This window comes from Microtus pennsylvanicus, chromosome 5 (assembly GCF_037038515.1).
Source record: "Microtus pennsylvanicus isolate mMicPen1 chromosome 5, mMicPen1.hap1, whole genome shotgun sequence".
Taxonomy (NCBI): domain Eukaryota; kingdom Metazoa; phylum Chordata; class Mammalia; order Rodentia; family Cricetidae; genus Microtus; species Microtus pennsylvanicus.
The window spans coordinates 112,432,523-112,456,205 of record NC_134583.1 but is presented as its reverse complement, the minus strand read 5'-3'; the positions used below and the strand labels follow the sequence as shown (position 1 = coordinate 112,456,205).

The 23,683-nt window shown below is 39.6% G+C and overlaps 2 protein-coding genes across 5 annotated transcripts in view; one reads left to right on the top strand and one right to left on the bottom strand.

Annotated features, from left to right (window-relative positions):
• Nucleotides 1–13,254: 13,254 nt before the first annotated feature.
• The window catches only part of Atad1 (ATPase family AAA domain containing 1), a 41,535-nt gene continuing 31,106 nt past the window's right edge, over nucleotides 13,255–23,683 (top strand). The window contains exons 1-3 of one of the 4 annotated variants that reach the window (XM_075973848.1): nucleotides 13,255–13,742; nucleotides 15,764–15,855; nucleotides 19,163–19,337. In XM_075973848.1, coding sequence (XP_075829963.1) covers nucleotides 19,176–19,337 — 162 coding nt within the window. In that variant the 5' untranslated portion in view covers nucleotides 13,255–13,742; nucleotides 15,764–15,855; nucleotides 19,163–19,175. The other 3 variants (XM_075973849.1, XM_075973851.1, XM_075973850.1) reach the window with 3 other exon arrangements.
• Nucleotides 23,247–23,635, bottom strand: LOC142851177 (large ribosomal subunit protein eL33-like). Its single transcript, XM_075975069.1, has one exon. It carries the CDS (start codon nucleotides 23,625–23,627, stop codon nucleotides 23,295–23,297), a length of 333 nt encoding a protein of 110 aa, XP_075831184.1. The 5' UTR covers nucleotides 23,628–23,635; the 3' UTR covers nucleotides 23,247–23,294.

The window sequence follows — 23,683 nt, the reverse complement described above, 5'->3', positions numbered from 1 at the left end:
TGCTGTATTCATATCAAATAGAGAACTAACAAAAGAAGTACACATGACAGGATCTCATTACAAAAAATATAAATAATATGAAAGATCGAGGCAGTCCCCAATCTACCATTCTCATAGAAGTGTTCTCCAATTGTCTTACTTAGGGTTTCTATTGCTGTGAAGAGACACCATGACCATGGCAACTCTTTAAAGAAAAATATTTCATTGCAGTGGCTTACAGTTTCAGAGGTTTAGTCCATTATCATCATGGTGGGACATGGTGGCACGAAGGCAGACGCCGTGATGGAGAAGGTGATTCACAGGCACCAGGACATGAACTGTCTTCCACACTGGGACTAGCTTGAATATAGGAGATTTAAAGCCCCAGTAACATACTTCCTCCAACAAGGCCATACCTCCAACAGTGCCACTCCCTATGAGTTTATAGAAGTCAATTACATTCAAACTACCACATCAATGAAAATCACCTAGATGAACCCCAGGACACATAGAGTTTAAAAGAACAATCATAAATTTAATCAAAGAACTCAAGGAGCTTGAGGGACATTTAAAAAACAAACAAGCAAACAATCAAAAAACAGCTTAATGAACTTAAAAAGAGAATGCACTGAATAATAATAATATTAAGAATAAATGCTTAAAGTCTGTCAGTGGTCATTAACACCTTTAATCCCAACACTGTGACAACAGAGGCAGGAGTTTATGAGGTCAGCCTGATCTACCAAGTGAGTTCCAGGACAACTAGGGCTATATAGTGAAACCATGTCTCAAAAGAAAAGAAAAGAAAAGAAAAGAAAAGAAAGAAAAAAGAAAAACAAAAAAAGAATAAATGACATGGTGGTGCAGGACTTTAATCCCAGCATGTGGGAGGCACAGGCAAGCAGATTTCTGAGATTGAGGTGAGGCAGCCTGGTCTACAGAGCAAGTTCCTGAATAGCCAGGGCTACTGTAGTGGAGCGGAGCGCTGCGTTCTGCCTGGCTCCCAGCCGCCCAGCTAGCTTATGCCCAGAAATAATTACATGGAAACTGTATTCTTTTATATACTGTCTGGCCCATTAATTCCAGCCTCTTATTGGCTAATTCTCACATCTTGCTTTAACCCACATTTAATAATCTGTGTAGCACCACGAGGTAGTGGCTTACCAGGAAGATCTTAACCTGCATCCATCTCGGAGAAAAGAGGCATGGTGACTCCCTGACTTCTTTCTCCCAGCATTCTGTTTTGTTTACACTGCCTACCTAATTTTCTGTCCTATTAAAGGGCCAAGGCAGTTTCTTTATTAACCAATGAAATCAACACAAAACAGAAGACTCTCCCACATCATTTCCCTTTTTTCTGTTTAAACAAAAAAGAAAGGTTTCACTTTAACATAGTAAGATTACATATAACAAAACAGTTATCAAGTAAGAATTACAGTTACAATACTTATATCTACCTTATCTTTTATCATAACTAAGGAAAACTATAACTATCCATTCTTCAACTCCATTAAAGACTCCAGAAGGATATATTACCTCCTAAGCAAATAAGAAATCCAGACTCTAGAAATGACAGAGACATCTCACTGCCTGGACAGTCACCCAAAGTTCTTTTGTACCGTTGGGGCATCCATCTTCAACCTACAGGCCAATAGTATCCAGCAGACATTTCCATGAAGCAGGAAATTCCAAAGGCAGTTCGGTCACTTTCTGCTGTGTCCTGCAGAATGTCTCGCAGACTCTTTTATGAATCAGGAACCCTGAAAGACCATCTCACCTTTAGGCAAGTTCAGCAGTCCTCTCTCTGTGGGTTCTTTGTGTCCAGTTTATGCATCAGTCCAGGCAAGAGCAGTTTCTTGCCCAAATGACTATCAAACTCCATAAGGAGTATCTTCGATGCCCATCTTCCTCTTGCAGTAGATTGGTGCTGCCAGGAGCAGATGTGTCTCATTGTCGTGAAAAGCCCTAAGTTATTAAAACATTTAAAATGCCATATTCTGTTGTCTTTGAAAGATATGAAGAATGCCTATCTAACTGAAATATATCTCTATACATCTAGAAAATCTAACATGACTACAAGCTTGACTATTATGAATAATTATCCATTAACAAATAATCTAAAACTAAAATAAAAATTATGAAAAAAAAGTTTTTAAAAAGAATAAGTGCTCAAATGATGCCCAAGAAAACTCAAAAGTAAGTCTAATTGTAATGAGGAAAACAATCCAAGATTTAAAAATCAAATTCAATAAAAAGATAGAAACATTGAAGAGAACTCAAGTTGAAATGAAATTAGAACTGAAAACCTCAATAACCCAACTAGAAAGTACAAGGGAAAGCCTTGTAAGTAGAATAGGATTAAGCAGAAGATCAACTATCAGGACTCAAGGATAAGGTAGAAGAAACACTAAACAAGTAAAGAATATGAAAAATTAAAACAATAATAACCTGAAAAGGTACAAAGAGGAGCTTTTATTAATTATTTAGGTTATAAAATTGGTTTACAAAAAATTAGACCCCATAAGGTGCAAATTACAAGAGATGGATGGTAGACTTCCAGTGACTTCCAAAGATTGTTAGAAGACATTTCCAATTTATGGTCCACTATTGGGGTAAAAACCTGATGAACTGAAAAAAACAAAACAAAACCTTGGGGGCTGGAGAGATGGCCAACGGTTAAGAGCATTGCCTGCTCTTCCAAAGGTCCTGAGTTCAATTTCCAGCAACCGCATGGTGACTCACAACCATCTGTAATGAGGTCTAGTGCCCTCTTCTGGCATTCAGGCATACACACAGACAGAATATTGTATACATAATAAATATTTTTAAAAAAAATCTTAGATGATGACAGAGACTTAAATAGTTCCAGAAAATTATCTGCTGAAGCTGAGAGAGAATTGACTTTGATTGAAGAGCTATTACAGCTTGCGTTTGTGGATCATGTGGATCCGAAGCTTAACAGCATTCTGGTCATGGTACCCTCCAGATATTTCCCTACAGGAATTTTAATGAAGAGGGAAGATATTATATTTGAATGGATCATTTTTACCCCATAAACCAAGAAAAAATTAAAAACTTATGTGGAAAAAGTCTCTGAGTTAACTCTAAAAGGAAAACCGAGACTTCATCAATTAGCAGGAATAAACGCAGCAGAAATTGTACTATCATTCAGTAAAGATGAAATTGACACATTATGAGCAGAACGTGAACCTTGGCAAAGAACTTGAAGTAATTTTTTGGGAGAGATAACAACAAATATCCCAAAATCAAGAGAACTCAACTTATAAAGAGAACAAATTGAATCCTTTCTTTTTTTTTTACTTATTTATTAAAGATTTCTGCCTCCTCCCCGCCACCGCCTCCCATTTCCCTCCCCCTCCCTCAATCAAGTCCCCCTCCCTTGTCAACTCAAAGAGCAATCAGGGTTCCCTGCCCTGTGGGAAGTCCAAGGACCACCAACCTCCATTCAGGTCTAGTAAGGTGAGCATCCAAACTGCCTAAGCAAGGAGAAGAGTCACAGCCATAAACAAATTGAATCCTTTCTGCATTGTATGGGAAACACCAATTTCTGGAGCCCCTACATTCTATATTGATACAAATAAATCAGAAAAGGCAGGTCACAAATCAGAAAATTTAAGTAAAGTCTATCTAAGCCCTTAAATCCAAAAGTCAGAATTATCTTCTATTATCATGGCACTAAGGAATTTTAAAGAACCTAGTGGTGCGGGATAATTGTCTGTATTCTGTCAATCATATTTTAAATAAATGCTGATTGGCCAGGTATGAAGTATAGGCAGGTCAACCAGACAGAAAGTAGAGGCGGGGCGATGAGAAAAGGAAAATTCTAGGAAGGAAGAAGCCCATTCCTCCCAGTCCAGCCCAGACCATTGAAGAAGCAACATGTGACCTACCCCGCTCTGAAAGGTACCGAGCCATGTGGCTAGCATAGATAAGAACAATGGGTTAATATAAGCTACAAGAGCTAATAAGAAGCCTGAACTAATGGGCCAATCAGTTTATGACCTAATGTAGACTCTCCATGTGATTTTCTTTGGAGCTTGCTGGCTGTGGGGAACTGGGCAGGACAGAAAACCCATGAGCAGGCCCCACATGTTACAGAACCTCTCAACATAGTTACCAATTCATAATATGCAGAAAGAGTTGTTTTGCATATTGAAACCATTGGACTTATACCAGATGATACAGAATCAACTTTATTATTTATTCAGTTACAAGATACAATCAGGAATAGGAATCATCCCATATACATAACACAATCTGATCCCATATAGGATCCTCTAGCCAGGTCCTCTAGCACAAGAAAATGCAGAAATCAATCAAATAATGATTGAAAATGTGCTGAAGTTCTCCGAATTTCATAAAAAACATATCAATAGCAAAGGTTAAGAAAGACTTTTCCACCACATAGCAACAAACCAAGGAACTCATAAGGAAATGTCCTACTTGTTCTTTTTTTTATTATTAAGCAAACAATGTACTGCTGGCAAGGAAGGCTCCAGGTCTCATTTCAGATGGTTGTGAGCCATGTGGTTGCTGGGAATTGAACTCTGGATCTCTGGAAGAGCAGCCAGTGCTCTTACCCTCTGAGCCATCTCTCCAGCCCCCACTACTTGTTCTTTATACAATAGAACACCACTACCTGCAGGAAGTAATCCAAAGGGTACTCAAAGGAATGAAATCTGGCAGGTGAATATAGTATTGAAGAAGCAGGCTGCATTCCTGGTGCCCAGCTAGCTTAACCCCAGAAATAACCACATGGAAGTTGTATTAATTAAATTGCTGCCTGGCCCATTAGCTCTAGCGTCTTATTGGCTAACCCTCACATCTTGATCAACCCATTTCTAATAATCTGTATGTCACCACGAGACCGTGGCTTACTGGGAAAAATTCAGCATGTCTGACCTGGCAGCTTCATGGCAGGCGGCCCTCTGTCTCTGCCTCCTTTCTCCCAGCATTCTGTTCTGTCTACTCCACCTATCTAAGTTCTGCTCTATCAAAAGGCCTAGGCAGTTTCTTTATTTGACCAATGAAAGCAACATATAGAAAGAAGACCCTCCTACACCAGATGAATGTGTTCCATTTTGTAGAATTTGGGAAATTAAAATATGTACACCATACCATTGATACCTATTCAAGATTTCAATGAACAACTGCTTTGAGTCCTGAAAAGGCTGATTTGGTAATCACATGTTTGCTAAAAGTTACAGCCAAACCTACACAAATAAAGACAGACAATGCTTCAGCATATGTCTCTAAGAAAATGACAGAAGAAAACCAAAAATTTAAGGACAATTATATTATACTCTAATCTCATAAATCTTTTGGTTTTATTTTGACTTTTTAACAGCTTTTCTTAAGGTATAAATATTATCTCAAAATTTATACGAAGAGGCAGGCGGATCTCTGTGAGTTCGAGACCAGCCTGGTCTACAGAGCTAGTTCCAGGACAGGCTCCAAAGCCACAGAGAAACCCTGTCTCAAAAAAAAAAACAAACAAAAAAAATTATACTATATATACATATATGAACATTTTTTCTTGATATCAGTGGTCATATAGAGTACTAATTAATTCTAGGAAAAGGATTCATCTATCTTTCTGCACATGATTTCGGGTTTGAGACTCGGTCAGTTTTTAGCAGTGAATCATGACCATACCTAACAGCAATCTTTGAAGTCTCCAAAAGGAGGTTGGGGCCCCACTATGACGATTCCTCCAGGACTATGTTAATACCACCAAGCTGAAAAACACCACCTAAAGATTGATTTTGGACTACAAACTGCTCAGAACAATATCAAGGTGGATATCTAGGATGACCCAGACTCTCAGACTACTCTTACCAAGACTTGAGACAAACCCTGCACTTTCCTGTTACACAGAGACTGGACACAAATGATACAGTTACCTCTCCCAGAACTTGACAATTAACCCAAATTTTTCTTTTCAGGATCCCCTAAAGATGCCATGACCCCAAGAGAGCAGTAAGTAAATTTAAGAACATGATGCCCACATTCCCAAGAAGTAGGGTGGATAGTTTTTGGTTTTTCATTGGATTATGAATATTTGTCATCGTTTAGGAGTATTGGTTACAAGTTGTTATTGGTAATGGTCAGGAAAAAGGCTAAAAAAGGAGATGAAATTCAAGGTTCTTATTTTTGAAAAGCAAAAGGGCAAGATATAGATATGATAGGATAAAAAGGTATAATATTGAATCTACAAAGAAAAAAGGAGGATATAAATATGAAAAGATTAAAAGGTAGATTATTGAATCTACTTTAAAAAAGCAACCTCTAGTTTTAAATATTTTACATTGGATTGGACTTTTGTATACTGTATACAAATTTTGTATATTGATACAAATTTGAGATTAATTTTGTTAAAGCATACTGTAAATACATTTCTACTCTTTTTCAAAGTATTGTACCTATACAGCTCAATTAACAATGTAATGCAAATTTTTAGTCCTTGAAAGTTATTACCAACTATGTAGAACAATAAAGAAATGCAGATTAATAGTTAGTCACATATTACATTCAAACTTGTAGTCATCATACTAGGTATGTTTTCAAGGTCAGAGAATATTTTAATAGATAATCTTCAAATACTTCAGAGATCTATAGAATATGGCATTTAAGTTGGTTTAATAACATAGGTCTTTTTTTAAATAACAATGATGCATATTTTCTCCTAGCAGCACCAATCTCTGATATCAGAGAAGATGATCGGCATCAAAGAAACTCCACATTGAGTTTATTTTTACTGTGGCAAAGGAAGCCACTGGGCAAGAAAGTGTTCTTGCCTCTACTGCTGATAATATGCTGACCTAATTTGACGAGTAGGACACAAAAGAGAGTGACTATAAAACCTTGTCACAACAAGGCAGGGACAGTCCTTTAAAAATTCTGCTTCATAGAAAAATCTGTTGACTATTCTAGGCCTGTGGACTGAAAGTGGATGCCCCAACGTTGAGGAGGAACTTTGGGTGAATGTTCAGGCAGACATTTTCTCTATTTCTCACATTTTTGGAAGTTGCTTGCTTGGACTTTCTGCTGCTGAGTTAATATTATTTGTTTCTTGGGTCTCTGAGGGAGTTGAAGAATAGATCGTTACAGTTTTTCTTGTTTAACAGACTCAAAAAAAGAAATTCACTAAAGAAATGTAAAGTATAAGGTTGAGAGACTTAAAAGATAATTTTGAATTGGTAATCCATGTTAGAATAGAAAGTGAATTAAGTACAACACTTTTTACTCGCCAGGATAAGATAGATAATGGAGTATTTTCTCTGAATTTATCAAATGTAAATGGACTAAACATTGTTGATGTATTTATTGCCTTATATATTGTATATAGTTATTGTATTTATTGCATATAGTTTTTCTTTCTTTTTTTGGTTTTTCAAGACAGGGTTTCTCTGTAGCTTTGGAGCCTGTCCTGGAGCTAGCTCTTGTAGACCAGGCTGGTCTCCAACTCACAGAGATCCGCCTGCCTCTGCCTCCCTAGTGCTGGGATTAAAGGCGTGAGCCACCACCACTGGGCGCATATAGTTTTCTTATATTAGTTATAGCTTTGTTTTTGTATTTTAGATGAAAAAAGGGGAAATGTAGTCATATTTTGTTTATGTTTTTAACAAATAAAGCTTGCCTGAAGAACAAAGTGCAGAACTAAGCCACTAGAGGCCAGAGAGCAGTGGCACACACTTTTAATCCCAGGATTCAGGAGACAGAGACTGAGGGATCTCTGTTAGTTCAAGGCCATCCTGGCCTTGAATCTGTCCAACAAAGAAACAAAGTTCACACAAAGGTGATCCCAGCACTTGGGATCCCACACCTTTAATCCCAGCACTAGGGAGGTGGAGACAGGAGTGATATGGCTGAGCAGAAAGAGGAATACAAGGTGGAAGGCATTAGGAGCTCAGTGCGTTGTGAGGTTTGTTGGAGACAGATGAAGTATGGAGGTGCAGTCTCCTTCAGTCTGAGTACTGAGTATTGGTAGAGATAAAAGGTCTTTCTAGTGGCCAGCTGCGCTGCTTCTCTGATCCTGAGCTTTAACCCTTATATCTGACTCTGGGTTTTTATTATTAAGACCAATTAGAATTCATGCTACACTCAAACATGTGTACACATGACTACAGCTATCTAATGTTTGACAAAGATGCCAACGATATACACTGGAGAAAAGACAACGTCTTCAACACATGTGCTAGGAAACCTTGATATCCACATATAAAAGAATAAAATTAGTCACACATATATCACCTTTAACAAAAGTTAACACCGGGGGCTGGAGAGATGGCTCAGTGGTTAAGAGCATTGCCTACTCTTCCAAAGGTCCTGAGTTCAATTCCCAGCAACCACATGGTGGCTCACAACCATCTGTAATGAGATCTGGTGCCATCTTCTGCCTGCAGGCACACACACAGACAGAATATTGTATACATAATAAATAAATATTTAAAAAAAAAAACAAAAGTTAACACCAAATGTATCCAAGACCTAAATATGAAACCTGAAACATGGAAACTACTAGAGGAAAACATACATTGTTTCCCATCAGATATAGCTGTAGGGAAGCACTTTTAGAATAGCACTCCATTTGCCCAGAAATTAAAGCCAACAATTGTTGTGGGACTTCATAAAACTAAAAAGTGAATTTAAGTGAAGAGAAATCCCACAGAATTTGAGGATATCTTTGCCAGCAATACATCTGACAGAGTATTAACATGCATAATATATAAAGAACTCTAAAAATCACTGGGCTGTGGTGGCACATGGCTTTAACCCCAGCACTGGAGAGGCAGGGGCAGATGGATCACTGAGCTTGAGGCCAGCCTGGTCTACAGAGTGAGTTTCAGGACAGCCAGTGCTACATAGAGAAATCCTGTCTTGAAAAACAAACAAAAAAGGTCAAATGACTCATTTAAAAAAAATTAATAGACTTAAGATCCAAACTGAAAGTTCTCAAAAAAGAAAGAAGGAAAGTAGCTAAGGGATATTTCAAAATGTCCATAATCTCTAGCAATTTGGGAAATGCAAATCAAAACAACTTTGAAATTTCATCTTATTCCAGTCAGAATGTCAAAGATGAGCAAAACAACTAACAAGAAATTGTAGAGAAGATATGAGGAAAAGGACACTCTCGTTTACTATTAGTGATGTCGCAAACTGGTTCAGTCACCCTGGAAATCAATATGGAGAAGCCTCAAAAAGCTAAAAATAAATCTACCATATGATCAGTCTATAATCACTTTTTGGCATATACTCACCAGTCTTGACATCGTATCTCACAGATACTTGCTGAACTGTGTTCATCACAATAGCTAGGAAATGCAGACAACCTAAACGTCCTTCAATTGATGAATGGATAATACAAATATATAATATTATTCAACTGTATGAAAAATAAAATCTTTAGGTAAATGAATGGAACTAGAAAAGATCATATTGAGTGAAGTAACCCAGACTCAGATAAATGTCTGATGTTTTTCTCATCTGTGGCTCCTTTACTGCAAATCTTCAGATGTGAGTACATAACCTGAAGTAACTGCAGAAGACAGGGAGGTAAAAAGGGTGGGAAGGGTGGGCTTTAATTAGGGAGGGAGGCCAACCAAGAAAGAGAGAGGGAGGAAGATAAAACAGCAGCAAGCATATCTGAAAAAGCCACAAAGAATCACCTATTTTTTTAACCTAAAATTACACTTAATACATACGCCTGTCTGTCTGTCTGTCTATCTATCTATCTATCTATCTATCTATCTATCTATCTATCTATAAATACATATAGATAAAGTTTAAGTTAAACAAAATCCCAACTTGGATGCTAATGCTCCACCCAAACCAATAAAATATCAAACAAAACCCCTGATACCAAGCATAAGAAGTCTCCAGATTCCCAAACCATTATAGGGTGTTTTTGTTACCCTTTATTGCCTCCTAGAGGTTGAAGATTAAGTCCCTATTGCTGAAGACACCATGTACATCAGACACCCAGAGGATCCAAGCTGGAAAGCCTCCTCCCTGAGAACTAGCTTTCATAATACTAGAAGGTGTTACGAAAACTTCCAAGAGAAAGTAGTCAATAGTAGTCCTATCCAGCTATAATACCTATGAACTACAAAAATGACCAGCATGCCATGATAATCCTAAGAGTACTTACAATAGTAACATTCATATGCAACCAATCAACTGTAACTGGACTTCAGGCCCTTCTCAACAAGAAAGAAATCATGGCTGGTACTGGAAACTTTGCAAATTGTCCAGGTTAGGGATCTTGGAGGAGAACCTACAACCGCCCCTTTACTAAACCAACATAATTCCTAACTTCACTCTAAACATTAATCCTTTTTTTGTTTTGTTTTGTTTTTTGTTTTTTGAGACAGGATTTCTCTGTAGCTTTGGAGTCTGTCCTGGAACTAGCTCTTGTAGACCAGGTTGGCCTTGAACTCACAGAGATCTGCCTGCCTCTGCTTCCTGAGTGCTGGGATTAAAGGCATGCACCACTACTGCCTGGCCTAAACATTAATCCTTATACGCACAAATAAGTGTAACTCCCACCCTCACTAAAGAAAATTCTCCTTGCAACAGATGGAGACCGTTACAGAAAACCCACAACCCATCAAAATGCAGAGAACAAGTGATTATGTAGGACCTGGCCCTAACTGATATATTTACACTATAACCTCTGGACCTAACAGCCAGGGGACTAGCCAGGAAGAAGGGACAGAAGGATTGCAAGAGTCAGAGGAACCGGATCTCTGATGTGAGAGTTTGTCTCTTGGAAATGACAGGGAAGCTACATCCATGAGTTCTCAAGAACACGACTGCCTAAACAAGACCTGAACAAGGATGACACCAGCAGACAAGCTAACCTGGAAGGGGAAAGCTCACAGGGGCCCCAACCCTAGACAAAGAACTACACACAACTAAGGAATGCTGAGAGAAGTAGAAAGAGCCTTCCCTGAGCAGGAGCCCCACCCATTGGTTATCCAATCCTAGTGATCAGTCCTAAAATATGTGTGCAGGTAACATTGTATGAACTGAACAGCTTGTACGCACACACACACACACACACATTAGAAGTATGAAGAAAAAGAGGCCAAGGTAGAAAGCCATGGGAGGAGCTAAAGGGAGGGCAGGGAAGGGGAAAAATGATGTGAGTATATTTTAATTGAAAAAGTAAAAATATTTTAGAAAAAAGACAGACATAGTGGTCTATGCCTTTAATTCTAATGCTGGAAAAGTACAGTCAGGAGGATTCATAGGGATTTCTGACCAGTTAGTCTAGTGAACGCCAGGTTCTACATCCAGTAAGATATCCTATCTCAAAGAAAATCAAAAATCAACAACAACAACAACAACAAAAAGACCCGCGGGTAGAATGTAATATAAGACACACAACACTAGTCTCTGGCCTTCATGTATAAATGCGCACAAGTGTACACATGCCTCCATACACAGACAGAAAGTAAAAAAGGAAAACCCAGAACCTCCTCGATTAATATAATATTATGCATAATGTATTGCTTATTGCACACTTATTGTAGACCAAATATTGCATTTTGTATTGCCATAGATTATATAGAGATATCCAGAGATGAAAAATTATATATTTACTCTACTCCATTCTGTAAAAACCTAGTTGATTTTTGGACTTCTAGGGAGGAACATGTGTGATTTACTGAAGAAAGGCAGGAATTTGATGTCTTAAGGCCCAGATATAAGAAATTTCCTTAGGATTTGCTAAATGACCACATTAGGTCCAGCAGACATAGGAAAAGGAGATGAGCAGCAATATATATTTTCATCATGTTTACTGTCATATGAGCCCCCATCTGTCCTCATGCTTAAGCCTGAAGCATTATCTCATATCTCTACTCAATTATCTTTTCCTGACTCTTTATTGTTGTTGTTGTTGTTGTAGTATAGTCAAGGATCTGACTTATCCCAGGGGAGGTACCCAGAATAGTGATGGTTAATACTGTCAACTTGGCAAGATCTAGAATCACCTGAGACAAGTCACTAGGCACACTTGTGAGGGATTCTCTCGACTAGGTTAATTGGTAGACGCATCTTAAATATAAGTATAGGCAGTCCAGATATTGGCCAAATATAAGAAAGTCCTGGGGATTTGCTTTTAGCTTGCTTGCCTTTGTGTGTGCTGTTAAGCTCATCCCTCTTCTCCTGCCACCGCTACTGCTGATGCCTCTGGCATCTTTCACTGATAACCAGAATCCAGATTTTTCCAGCGGACTATAGCTAATATTGGCTCCCAAGGGATCCTTAAAGTTTGGTGTCAGGTTGGGACTGCAGCACTATCTAGTCTCGAGGACTGAACAGCTACCAGGATAACCACTGTTGGGCCACTCAGACTGTATTGTGCACACCAATCTAGAAACAAAGAACAAAACTAAACAAACAAAAACATCACCCCAAAATAAAACAAAACACAAAACAACCCTCTTTTAATATCTATGTATTCTGTCTATTCTGTTCTTCTAGCCAACCTAATACAGTCCCCGCCTGCCCCTGCCCCGCCCCGCCCCAACTGCAAGACAGGGTTTCCTTGTATCGTCCTGGCTGTTATGGAACTTTCTCTTTAGACCAGGCTGGCCTCGAACTCAGAGATCCACCTGCCTCTGCCTCCCTAGTGTATGCCAGTACCTCCCTGCTCTCAATACAGTTCTTTAACAAAGAACTTCTCAGGCCTGACAGCCCTATTGGGCTGTGTATTCCCACAGTTATTGACAAGACCGTTTACTATTTAACAAATTTCTGCAGATGGAGGCAGTGTGTTGCTGTCTAGCCCAGAGTACAAAGCAATCCTCCTTCGTTAGCCACCCCAGTGCTGGAAAAACAGGCATGGGGCACCAAGGCCAGGTTGGCTGCAGAATTCCTTAGCCATAAAAGATAATACTGACAACAGAGCTATACAACCTGCCTCCTCCAGGAATATAAAAGTCTTAAGAAGTCTGTTTTATTCCTTCATTTTATTCCACTGCCTTTATCTGAAGTGACTCTCCTTTTTTATTTAGGGCAGTGTCTACTATTTCATTCTTTGCTAGTATACACAGTCAGCAGGGGCTGTTTTTCATATATGGTTCCTTGGTAGCTCGGTGTCACGTACCCCACTTTGCAAGAGGACGGGGTAAAAGAAAAATCATCAACATGCAAAACCTGTCACCAGATGCCCTATTCTGACCAACTGTCTGGTCGGCCCGGCTGCTCATGCGTTCCGCGGATTCTCAGGCGCCGCCTCCAGGTGTCAGTACAGAGATCGTGGAGGAGGGTGAGCTCACCCTAGAAACCGAAAGGCAGATGGTGAGGCCATGCGCGTCTGCGCAGCAGCATGAGGCCTTGCAGAGGGCAGTGGAAGTTTATCAAACCAGGGAACAAACCAGGGAAGCACCTCTTTGCCTTCTGTAAAAGGCTCCTCTGTCAGGGTTGCATGCAGCTCCAGAGCAGCACAGGGATTTCATGTGTCAAGCATCTTCCCCAGTTCGGTTTCTGAGTCGCTGAAGCTGAACTCAGAGGTTTCGGGAAGCGTCAGTTACATCCTATCCATCTTTCTGAACCGATTGGCACAGCAGGTACTAAGGTACATGAAGGGCTTAGCCTGCAGCACTCGGCAAGAATTGCGCATGCTCCGTGCGGGGGGCGGGGCTCCGGCCGGAAGCGTTCTCTCCCAGGCGGCATTTCTTTCCTGTGCGAGGCCGGGCTGGGGATCCTATCGCCTCTGGTCCTGCCTCTGGGTGAGTAGCGGGTTCCCGCGGGGCCGGGCCAGGTGCGTCCCCCATCCCTCCTGGTCCCCGAGGGCCCGGCGCTCACTTGGGGAGCCCAGCCCGGCAGTCACCCGTCCCCCCACACCCATCACACTTGAGTGCCGCCCCGGCCCAGCCCGATCCAGCGGATTAACCTCCAAGGGCGTCCGGGGCCTCGCCTTGGCGCCCGGCCCGGCTCGAGCCCTCAGGTCTCGGCGCTGGCGGGAGACTTGGGCCGCTCGCAAGGACATCTCCTGTAGGCGGCCTGGTCACTGGAGGATTGGGGGCTCTCTGGGCGACCTCAGGACTGGGCTTGTGGAAAGGCGGCTGGAAAGAACCGGTCCTCTCGTGCCGGTCCTGCACCTCCCTCTTTGTGCAAAGGCGGAGGTGTTTCTTCAGGGCTGGCCATGCTTTCACAGAAGATGCTAATAATGTTCACAATGACCTGTCCTCTACGCGGAGCCTGGCAGGCATTCATTGTCACAGGCTGCATCTGTAGGGCCTTGATAGTGACAGAACTAGGACTTTGAGATCATTCGTAGAATACTGCAGTGACTTAGGAAGAAAATATTGCAGTATAATAAACGTTAGTAAGTTGTTCAGACATACGGCAGCCACGCTGAAACGAGAGTTTAAAATGAAACGGTTTAAAATTGTATTTGTCTTAAGATAATAATGAATCATACCGGTTTTGTGGTGTTTCTTGGTTGTATACAGCAATGTGAATCTTTTTGCTAAAATTAGTGCTTATGCAAAATTGATATGCGTTCTCTACGTTTGCAGGTTTTAGTGTACACACTTTTGTAATGATAAGGAACTGTAATGACTTTATTTTGCCAGGACGTTTCAGTTTCATTTCAAGATTTTGAAGTCACTTAAGAAGGTAGACATGCAGTAGTCTTTAATCTGCCTTGATTCATCGTTAATATTGGAGTAGGAAGAATTGTCTCTTGGCTGTTTTTTGGTAGGATTAAAAATTGTTACTGTCTTGATGACTTTAAGAAAATGTGCTTAGGAAACAGTCCATATCCCTGATTTACCTTTGTAATTCAGTGACTCCCCAGTAGATGGCAATTTCAACATGCCAACTTAAACTTCCATTTATTTATTTATTTATTTATTTACTTATTTATTTTGGAGGCAGGGGTATTTTGTGTAGCTTAGGTTATTCTTGAACCCTATGCAGCCCAGGTTAGCCTTGAACCTTAAATCTTCTTATAGCCTGAGTGCTGAGATTCCCAGGCTTTTGCCATTGTACCCAGCTCTGACCAAAACTTCTAAAAAACAAAACTTTTTTGGAATATCATGACTTCACAGATTAAGTTCACAAAGTTCTTATCCCATCTGTTGGACTATTATCAATTGCGTTTGCAGCTTTATTGGGATAAAGACAAAGGAAGTACAAATTTCAAGTCCTTTGAGAAGTCGATTGTTGTGTGTCGTATTTTTGAAAGCCGTACTAATGTGTGGATACTAATCTGTACTGAGATTTGTTACATGAGGCAATTATAATTTGGTGGCTAAGTTAGTTCCAGTTTTTTCTTTAGTAATTCATATAGCTGGACTGTTATTTTTGAGTAATTCTATATTCGCCATTATTATATATTAAATGTAGTGGGTACTTTCTTATTGAATGAACTACTTACCATCCTAGGCCAAAGTTTCTTTATCCAAAATGAGGACTTTCAGTTACTTGTTTAAATAATTATTGTGATTTTAATGTAATAACAGGAATGTGAACACTGACTTGGAATGCTTTAGAAAATGCTGTTGGATGATTGAAAGAATAAGAAGGATTTTCTTTACTTGACAGCTATAAACAAATATTAGAGCTACTCCAGAGGAAGCCGATGAGAAGCATTTTCACTTAGCAATAGTAAGAAAAGTGTTTTAGAGTTAGAAGGAACTTAAAGAATAGTCTTTGCAGTACCCAATTAGCAGTCTAGATTCTGGTTCATTTATTTCTACTGAGTTAATATGTATGTGTATTTTTTTCTTCTCCCCCCTTTCAGCACTTGTCAAGGCTTAATGACATTATTGGACCCCGATATCCTATCTCCTAATGTGATAGTCACGTCCTACCTGCTAAACTTATTTTGTGAAGGTACTGCCTTTGACACTGGAGTGAATTCCTGCTGTGAACCTTGATTGTTGTAGTTGCTCAGAGCTGTGCCATATTTAAAAGTAGTCACATCACCTCCCTTCCCTTGTTCGTGGCTGTATTCTTTTGTTTGTGATAAGGCTTTTTTTTACCTTTTTTTTCCCTATTTTTATTTGAGACAGGGTTTTTTTGTGTAACAACTCTGGCTGTCTCGGAACTCACTTTGTAGACCAGATTGGCCTCAAACTCACAAAGATTCACCTGTCTCTGCTTTCCAAATGTTGGGATTAAAGGGAAGTACTACTGCTGCCCAGCTGTTATGGGTCTTCTGTGTAACCTATTGTTTATGGAGTCAGGATCTCACTGTCGTCCAAGCTGTCCTACAGCTCAGTCTGTCCTCCTGACAGGCCTCTAACTCATGGCAGTCTGCCTCAGCCTTCCAAGTACAGGGATTGCATGCATGAGCCATACCCAGATCTTCCTTTTGTTTTCATGTCAAGCATAGTCAGTCCATTATCCTCTCTTGCTCCCTGCTTCACCCTTCCCTTTAGACCAGTGGTTCTCATCCTTCCTAATGTGACCCTTTAATACAGTTCCTCATGTTGTGGTGACTGCCAATCATAAAATAATTTTGCTCTTGTCATGAATCGTAAACACTTGATATGCAGGATGTCTGGTATGTGGCCCCCAAAGGAGTCCCGACCCACTGGTTGAGACCACTACTTTAAGAGCTTTTCCTTCCCTCTCGTTGTCCCTTTGTGCATGTGTGCATTTCTAAATTTAAATTTATTTTTTTATTTTTTATTTTTATTTATTTATTTTTTTTTAATAAATATTTATTTATTATGTATACAATATTCTTTCTGTGTGTATGTCTGAAGGCCAGAAGAGAGCACCAGACCCTATTACAGATGGTTGTGAGCCACCATGTGGTTGCTGGGAATTGAACTCAGGACCTTTGGAAGAGCAGGCAATGCTCTTAACCGCTGAGCCATCTCTCCAGCCCCCTATTTTTTATTTTTTTTAGACAGAGTTTCTCCATGTAGTTCTGGCTGTCCTAAAACTCACTTGGTAGACAAGGCTGGCCTTGAACTTACAAAAATCCACCTATCTCTGCCTCCCGCAGGTTGCGATTAAAGGTATGCAGCACCACCAACACCAGCCTATAATTTAAATATAGATTTCTGAGAGAACATGCAAAATTGGTCTTTCTGATCCTGCTTATTTACTTATAATAATGACCTCCAGTTTTCATTAATTTTTGTGAAAATGTAATTGGTTCTTCTTTCTAGCTCACTAAAACTCCATACTTTCTATCCATTCTTCTGTTGATGGACATCTAGGCTAATTTTATACCTTGGCTATTGTGAGTGATTTAGCAAAAAGCATGACTGTGCAAGTATCTGCTGCTGTACTTATAATTCTTTGGATGTGTGGTGTTGCCTTCTCCATACCGATTTTTGTAGGGGTTGCAGCAACTCTCATACCCACTAGTACTGTCTAGATATGATGCCTGCTTCCGCACACACTCACTAACGTTTGTTGTTTTTTTTGAGGTTAGCCATTCTGATGGGGGTGTGATGGAATGTCAAGGCGGTTTTCATTTGCATTTCTTTGGTGGCTAAAAATGTTGAGCACTGCCGGGCGGTGGTGGCGCACGCCTTTAATCCCAGCACTCGGGAGGCAGAGGCAGGCGGATCTCTGTGAGTTCGAGGCCAGCCTGGTCTACAAGAGCTAGTTCCAGGACAGGAACCAAAAGCTACAGAGAAACCCTGTCTCGAAAATAAAAAAAAAAAAATTAAAAAAAAAATGTTGAGCACTTTAAAATATTTATTGTTCATTTCTATTTACTCCTTTGAGAACTGGCTAGTCCACTCATTAGGCTATCATTTAGTGATTGGGTATTTGTGTTTTTAAGTTTTTTTTTTTTAAATATTTATTTATTTATTATGTGTACAATGTTCTGTCTGTGTGTATGCCGGCAGGCCAGAAGAGGGCACCAGACCTCATTACAGATAGTTGTGAGCCACCATGTGGTTGCTGGGAATTGAACTCAGGACCTTTGGAAGAACAGGCAATGTGCTTAACCTCTGAGCCATCTCTCCAGCCCTGTTTTTAAGTTTTTTAATGCTTTATATATTCTAAGTATTAATCACTTGCCAAATGTACAGTTTGCTGTAGTTGGACTTTCTTGTCCCACCAGCTCACAAATAACTACATGGAGACTTACTATTTATTATGAAAGCTTGGCCTTTAGCTTAGATTTGACCCAACTTAAATTAACCTGTTTCTATTCATCTGCATTCTGTTATGTGACTTTTTACCTCTCCTTAATTCTGTAAGTCCCATTCCGTTTTAGTCTCTTTTTCCTCCTCCAGTCCTCTCCTGCAAGTTCCGCCTATCCTGCCTACCTATTGGCTGTTTGACTTTTTGTTACACCAATAACAGCAATACATCTTCACAGTGTATAAGTATCCCACAACAGTTTGCATTTTTCCCCAGCAAATTCTGTAACTCCTGTACCCCAAGCTGAAGACCAAACCCAGGATCTTTCACTTGTTAGGCTAAATCCCCAGACAACCAAACTCTTAATTTTCTTGGTTTAAAATTTTTGAAAGTTCTTGCTTCAAATTTACTTTGTTGTTGGAAGCAAAGAATTGCTATAAGAATTTAATGCCACTTATTAATTAAGAAACTGCCTCGAACTCACAAGAGATCTGCCTGCCTCTGGGGTTAAAGGTATGCACCACCACCACCCAGCACATAATAGAATAAATTTATAGTCTTGTATTAGTAAAACCCTTGTTAGCCTCCTTTTCTGTAGTTGGATTAATATTAAAATCATTGTTTTCCAGGTTCTCTGAAACATCTAATAGCTAAGAGTAATTTAATATCTCCACTATACTTTTTTTTTTCTTGAGATGGTTTCTCTGTGTAGTTCTGACTGTCCTGGAATTTACTCTTGTAGACCAGGCTAGCACCGAACTCACAGAGCTCTGCCTCTGCCTCCTGAGTGCTGGCTTTAAAGGTGTGTGCCATCATGCCAGAGTTCCACTGTACTTGTAAAAAAGTATTCGTCCTCCAACTAAACCTGTATCTAATCTGCTACAGTTTCCAAGGGAAGCTTTTAATGTGTTTGTTTACTTAACATTTAAAAAGATGATACTCCTTCAAATAAGACACTTAAACAAAAAGCAATGTTTTATTTTGACCAGAAGTTAGTTTTTTTTATTTAGTTCAATCTACTTTCTCTCCCAATTTTAACAAATATTGTTATTTCCTAGTGACTTTTCTCTCTCTCTCTTTTAAGGTTTACAGTCAAGATGGTACATGCTGAAGCCTTTTCTCGTCCATTGAGTCGGAACGAAGTTGTTGGTTTAATTTTCCGTTTAACAATATTTGGTGCAGTAACATACTTTACTATCAAATGGATGGTGGATGCAATCGACCCAACCAGAAAGCAGAAAGTAGAAGCACAGAAACAGGTACAGTTGATGGCAGGGTATGAAGGTCATGTCTCCTGTTAGCAAATATTTTTACCCAAGCTAAGATTATAAATATAAAACTTGTCTAAAAATTCATTAATATATCTTTTTAATATTAATCCTGATTATAGTTTTCTCTCTCTCTACTGCCAATTCCTTCCCACCTTTTCTCCTATCTGGATCCTCTCCCTTTCTCTTTCATTAGAAAACAAACAGGCTTCCAAGGGATCACAATAAAATAAAATAGGATATAAAACAAAAACTAACACACTGTAATTGGACAAAACAAACAGAAGGAAAAGAGTCCAAGAGAAGACACAAGAATTAGAGACCAACTTGTTCACACACTCAGGAATCCCATAAAAACGTTAAACTGGAAGCTATAATAATATATATGCAGAGGACCTGGTGCAGACCTGTGCAGGCCTCAGTCTCTGAGTTCATACAAGTTGTTATCTTGTGGCTTTAGAGCAGCAGTTCTCAATCTGTGGGTTGCAACCCAAGTGCAAATGACTCTCACAGGGGTCGCTTATCAGAAATCCTGCACATCAGATATTTACATCACAGTTGAGAGCAATACTCAGCATTAGGAAGGTTGAGAACTGCTGATTTAGTTTTCTTAGTGTCCTCTGTCTCTTCCCTGGGGTTTCCTGATCCCTGAGGGGAGGGATTTGTTGGAGACACCCATTTAGGGCTGAGCGTTCAAGTCTCTGCATAAAGTCTGTGTGGGTCTCTGTATTCCCATCTGCTGCAGGAACAAAGCAGTGTGTTGTTAGGAGTCATTTTATTGTAAGGTGTTTTTGTTTGTTTTTGAAGAACAGTAGTATTTATTTTTAGTCTAAGTCCCTGCCTGGACTACCTAATATCAAGTTCTTGGTCACCCAAGCCCCAAGCAGTGTTCAGTGTGATTTCCGTCTTATGGAGTGAGCCTTAAGTCAAATCAGATATTGGTTAGTTATTCCCACAAGATTTTTGCCACTATTACCCTAGCTTTAGGGCCCAGAATGTTCTTGCATAGAGGATACCATTGTAGATCATGGTTTTGGCTGGGTTGGTGTTTATGTTCCACATTTGGTAGATGTTGAGTACCTTCCTGTACCAGAGATGCTAGAATGTAGAGATGAAGGTTCTGTGTAGTCACCAGCCTGACCTCTCCATGGTCAATGAGTTATGTAAGCTTTGTCTTCAGCAATGGAACCTTTCTGTCAGTTTGTGGAGAACAACCTGTAGTCTTGGCAACAGCGTGGGTTTAGGGATTCCCATGGGACCCCTTTGGCCAACTACTCTGTTAGATGTAACCCAATCCTGATATTGGAAACTTCATTTGTAGCAAGAGATGTTTAATTGGGGCTCCCCCTCCCATTATTTGGTGATTTCATTTAGATCACTTTCATATATATGTATTTTAGTAGGTTTCTACTGTACTAGGTTTTAATACTGTCCCTCAGATGACCCTTAATTTTAGCTGTCACTCCAAATTCATCATCACTATCTAGTCTATTTCCTGATTTTAGGGAGATCTATCTGTTCCACCTGTCCTTTACTCTTTACCTAACCTCGGTGGTTCTATGTTTTGTTGTTTGAATTTTTTCAAGACATGTAGCCTGTTTGATCTGGAACTCACTGTGTAAACCATGCTGGCCTGTAACTCATAGAGATCCTCCTTCCTCCCAAACGCTGATATTAAAGCTATGTGCCAACGTGCCTGGGTGCTATGTTGCCAAATTAATTAAAAAAAATTAATTTGATTGTGTACCTTAATGTAACAGTGTAACTCTTCCCCATCCCTCCTCTCCCTCACACACCCTCAAATCATGGAAGTCAGTGTAACTCTCAGGTCAGGATTTGGTAAATTTTTATCATTTTAGCATTTTTTGGTAACAGGGTTTTCATTTCATTATATTTTTTTGAAGATTTATTTTTATTTGTGTAAGTGGATATTACATAAATATAGGTTCCTATGGTAGTTAGAAGAGTGTGGCAGATTCCCCAGAACTACTGTTAGATTATATATATATAATATATAATAACTGCTATGTTATTGTAAATAACTGTAAGAAAAACAAAAAACAAAATATACTTGTCTCTGATAGTATCAGTTGTAGTATAGTACAAGCAGTTCATGTTAGTTGTGTAGTGATCAGTGAAAACACACTGGTCTTTAGAGAAAGGGACATCAGTGATTTAGGTGACTGAGTATGACTTCATAGAGAGCTTGGTCACAAGGCTAGGCAAGGAAAAGGTTAAATAGAAAGAACATGAACCCAGTCCTAAGGCAGATAGACTGACAGGGCCAGAGAAGAAATACCGAGGAGTCTAGTTAGGTTGGAGGAGAGACTTTATGTAGTTGACTGTAGTTGAACCAACAGGGGAAGGTTTACTCTCTTTTTTTTTTTTTTTTTTTTTATTTGTTTTTTTTTTAAAGATTTATTTATTTATTATGTATACAACATTCCTTCCATGTATGTTTGTATGCCAGAAGAGGGAACCGGATCTCATTATAGATGGTTGTGAGCCACCATGTGGTTGCTGGGAATTGAACTCAGGACCTCTGGAAGAGCAATCAGTGCTCTTAACCTCTGAGCCATCTCTCCAGCCCCACCAACAGGGGAAGGTAAGGACTGTATACAATCAGGGAGCATAGCTGTAATCTTTTTTCTTCATTCCCTTTCTTTTTTGGTGAGTGAATTAAAGCTTTAAGCAAAACCCAGAGCATTTTAGAAGTCCATCATCAACTGAAAGGAAGCCATGCATTTTGCTTCTAGGATTATTCTGTTACCATAGTAACAATATCACAGTGAAAAACATGATGGAATTTGCTTGACTAAGGGCTATGGCTTTTCTTCATTCCCTCTATGTTCCTCCATATATTCCTGGCTAACTCTGCAAATAACGCTATTGACCAATTAAAGACATGTGTATAGGCAATGGTAAACCTTTAACTATATTAAATATGTTCGAATTGCTAGATAATATGCAATGCAGTTCTTTTAGGATGATTCACCCTTAGAGTAGTGTGTAAGAAGAATTGGAAGTAGGAGAGCCTAGAAACAAGAACTTTTATACAGAAGTCCTGGCAAAGAGCTAGAATAAGAAATTTGGGTGGTAGTGGTGCACGCCCTTAATCCCAGCAGTTGGGAGGCAGAAGCAAGTGGACTCTTGAGTTTGAGGTCAGCCTGGTCTACAGAGTGAGCTCCAGGACAGTCAGGGCTTCACAGAGAAACCCTGTCTCAAGAAAACAAGCAAAACAAAACGAGTGGTGATTTGAATGGGAATGTAGATATTCTACCTTTCAGCTACCATTGAGGTGGTGATTTGAATGAGAATGGCCTCCATATACTCACATGTTTGAATACTTGGACCCCATTGGTGGGACAGTTAGGGAAGGATTAAGAAGTGTGTCCTTGTTGGAGGAGGTGCTTCACTGCTTTGCATATTAATATGTAAGCTCCCAGTTGTTCTTGCCATCATGCCTTGGTTTATCACATGATAAATCATACCTCTGAGATCATTCTGAGTTCATCCATTTACTGTGTTTTGGCATGTTTAGTACAATCAGAAAATGTTCACCATTGTTTTAATTTTAACTGAAAATTTGGCATTGCTAGAACTATTTCAAGCTATTTTACCTTTCTTCACAATTATACTTGTATGTTAAGATATTTTTATTGTCATTAGTTGCTTGGATCTTTGTTGTTAAAAGGACAGCATCTCAAAACAATTTAAAAGTACATAATATGGAGCTGGAGAGATGACTCAGCGGTTAAGATCATGCTGTTCTTCTAGAGGTCCTGAGTTCAAATCTCAGCAACCAACCCAGTGGCTCATAACCGTCTAACGTGGGATCTGATGCTTTCTTTTAGCATAAAGTCATACATGCAGATAGAACATTCATACATAAAATAAATCTTTTTTCTTTTTTACAAATCCACTTTTATTTATTTACTTTTCATTGGTTTAAATCCGGGATGGGTACAGCATCACATGGATTCTATGTCCACTGGCTTTTGCAGGAAGGTTGCTTCGGAATTTGGCGCAGACCATGCCACTGTTTCCATGGACCCCAGTTACTTTCCCCCAGATCACTCTGGTTTTGTTTGGTTTGCCTCCAGGTGTCACTGTTTTGTTCTTTGCTTTATACACATAAGCGCATCTCTTGCCCAAGTAGAATTCAGTTTCATCTCGGGCATAAACGCCTTCAATTTTAAGGAGAGCCGTGTGCTCTCTCTGGTTCCAGAGACCTCGCTTATAACCAGCAAAAGTGGCCTTGCACCACAGCCTGCCAGACATACTGTCCTTTAGAAGTCCTGCTCTCAGCAGGCAGGCACCAAGATGGCAGAAAGCGT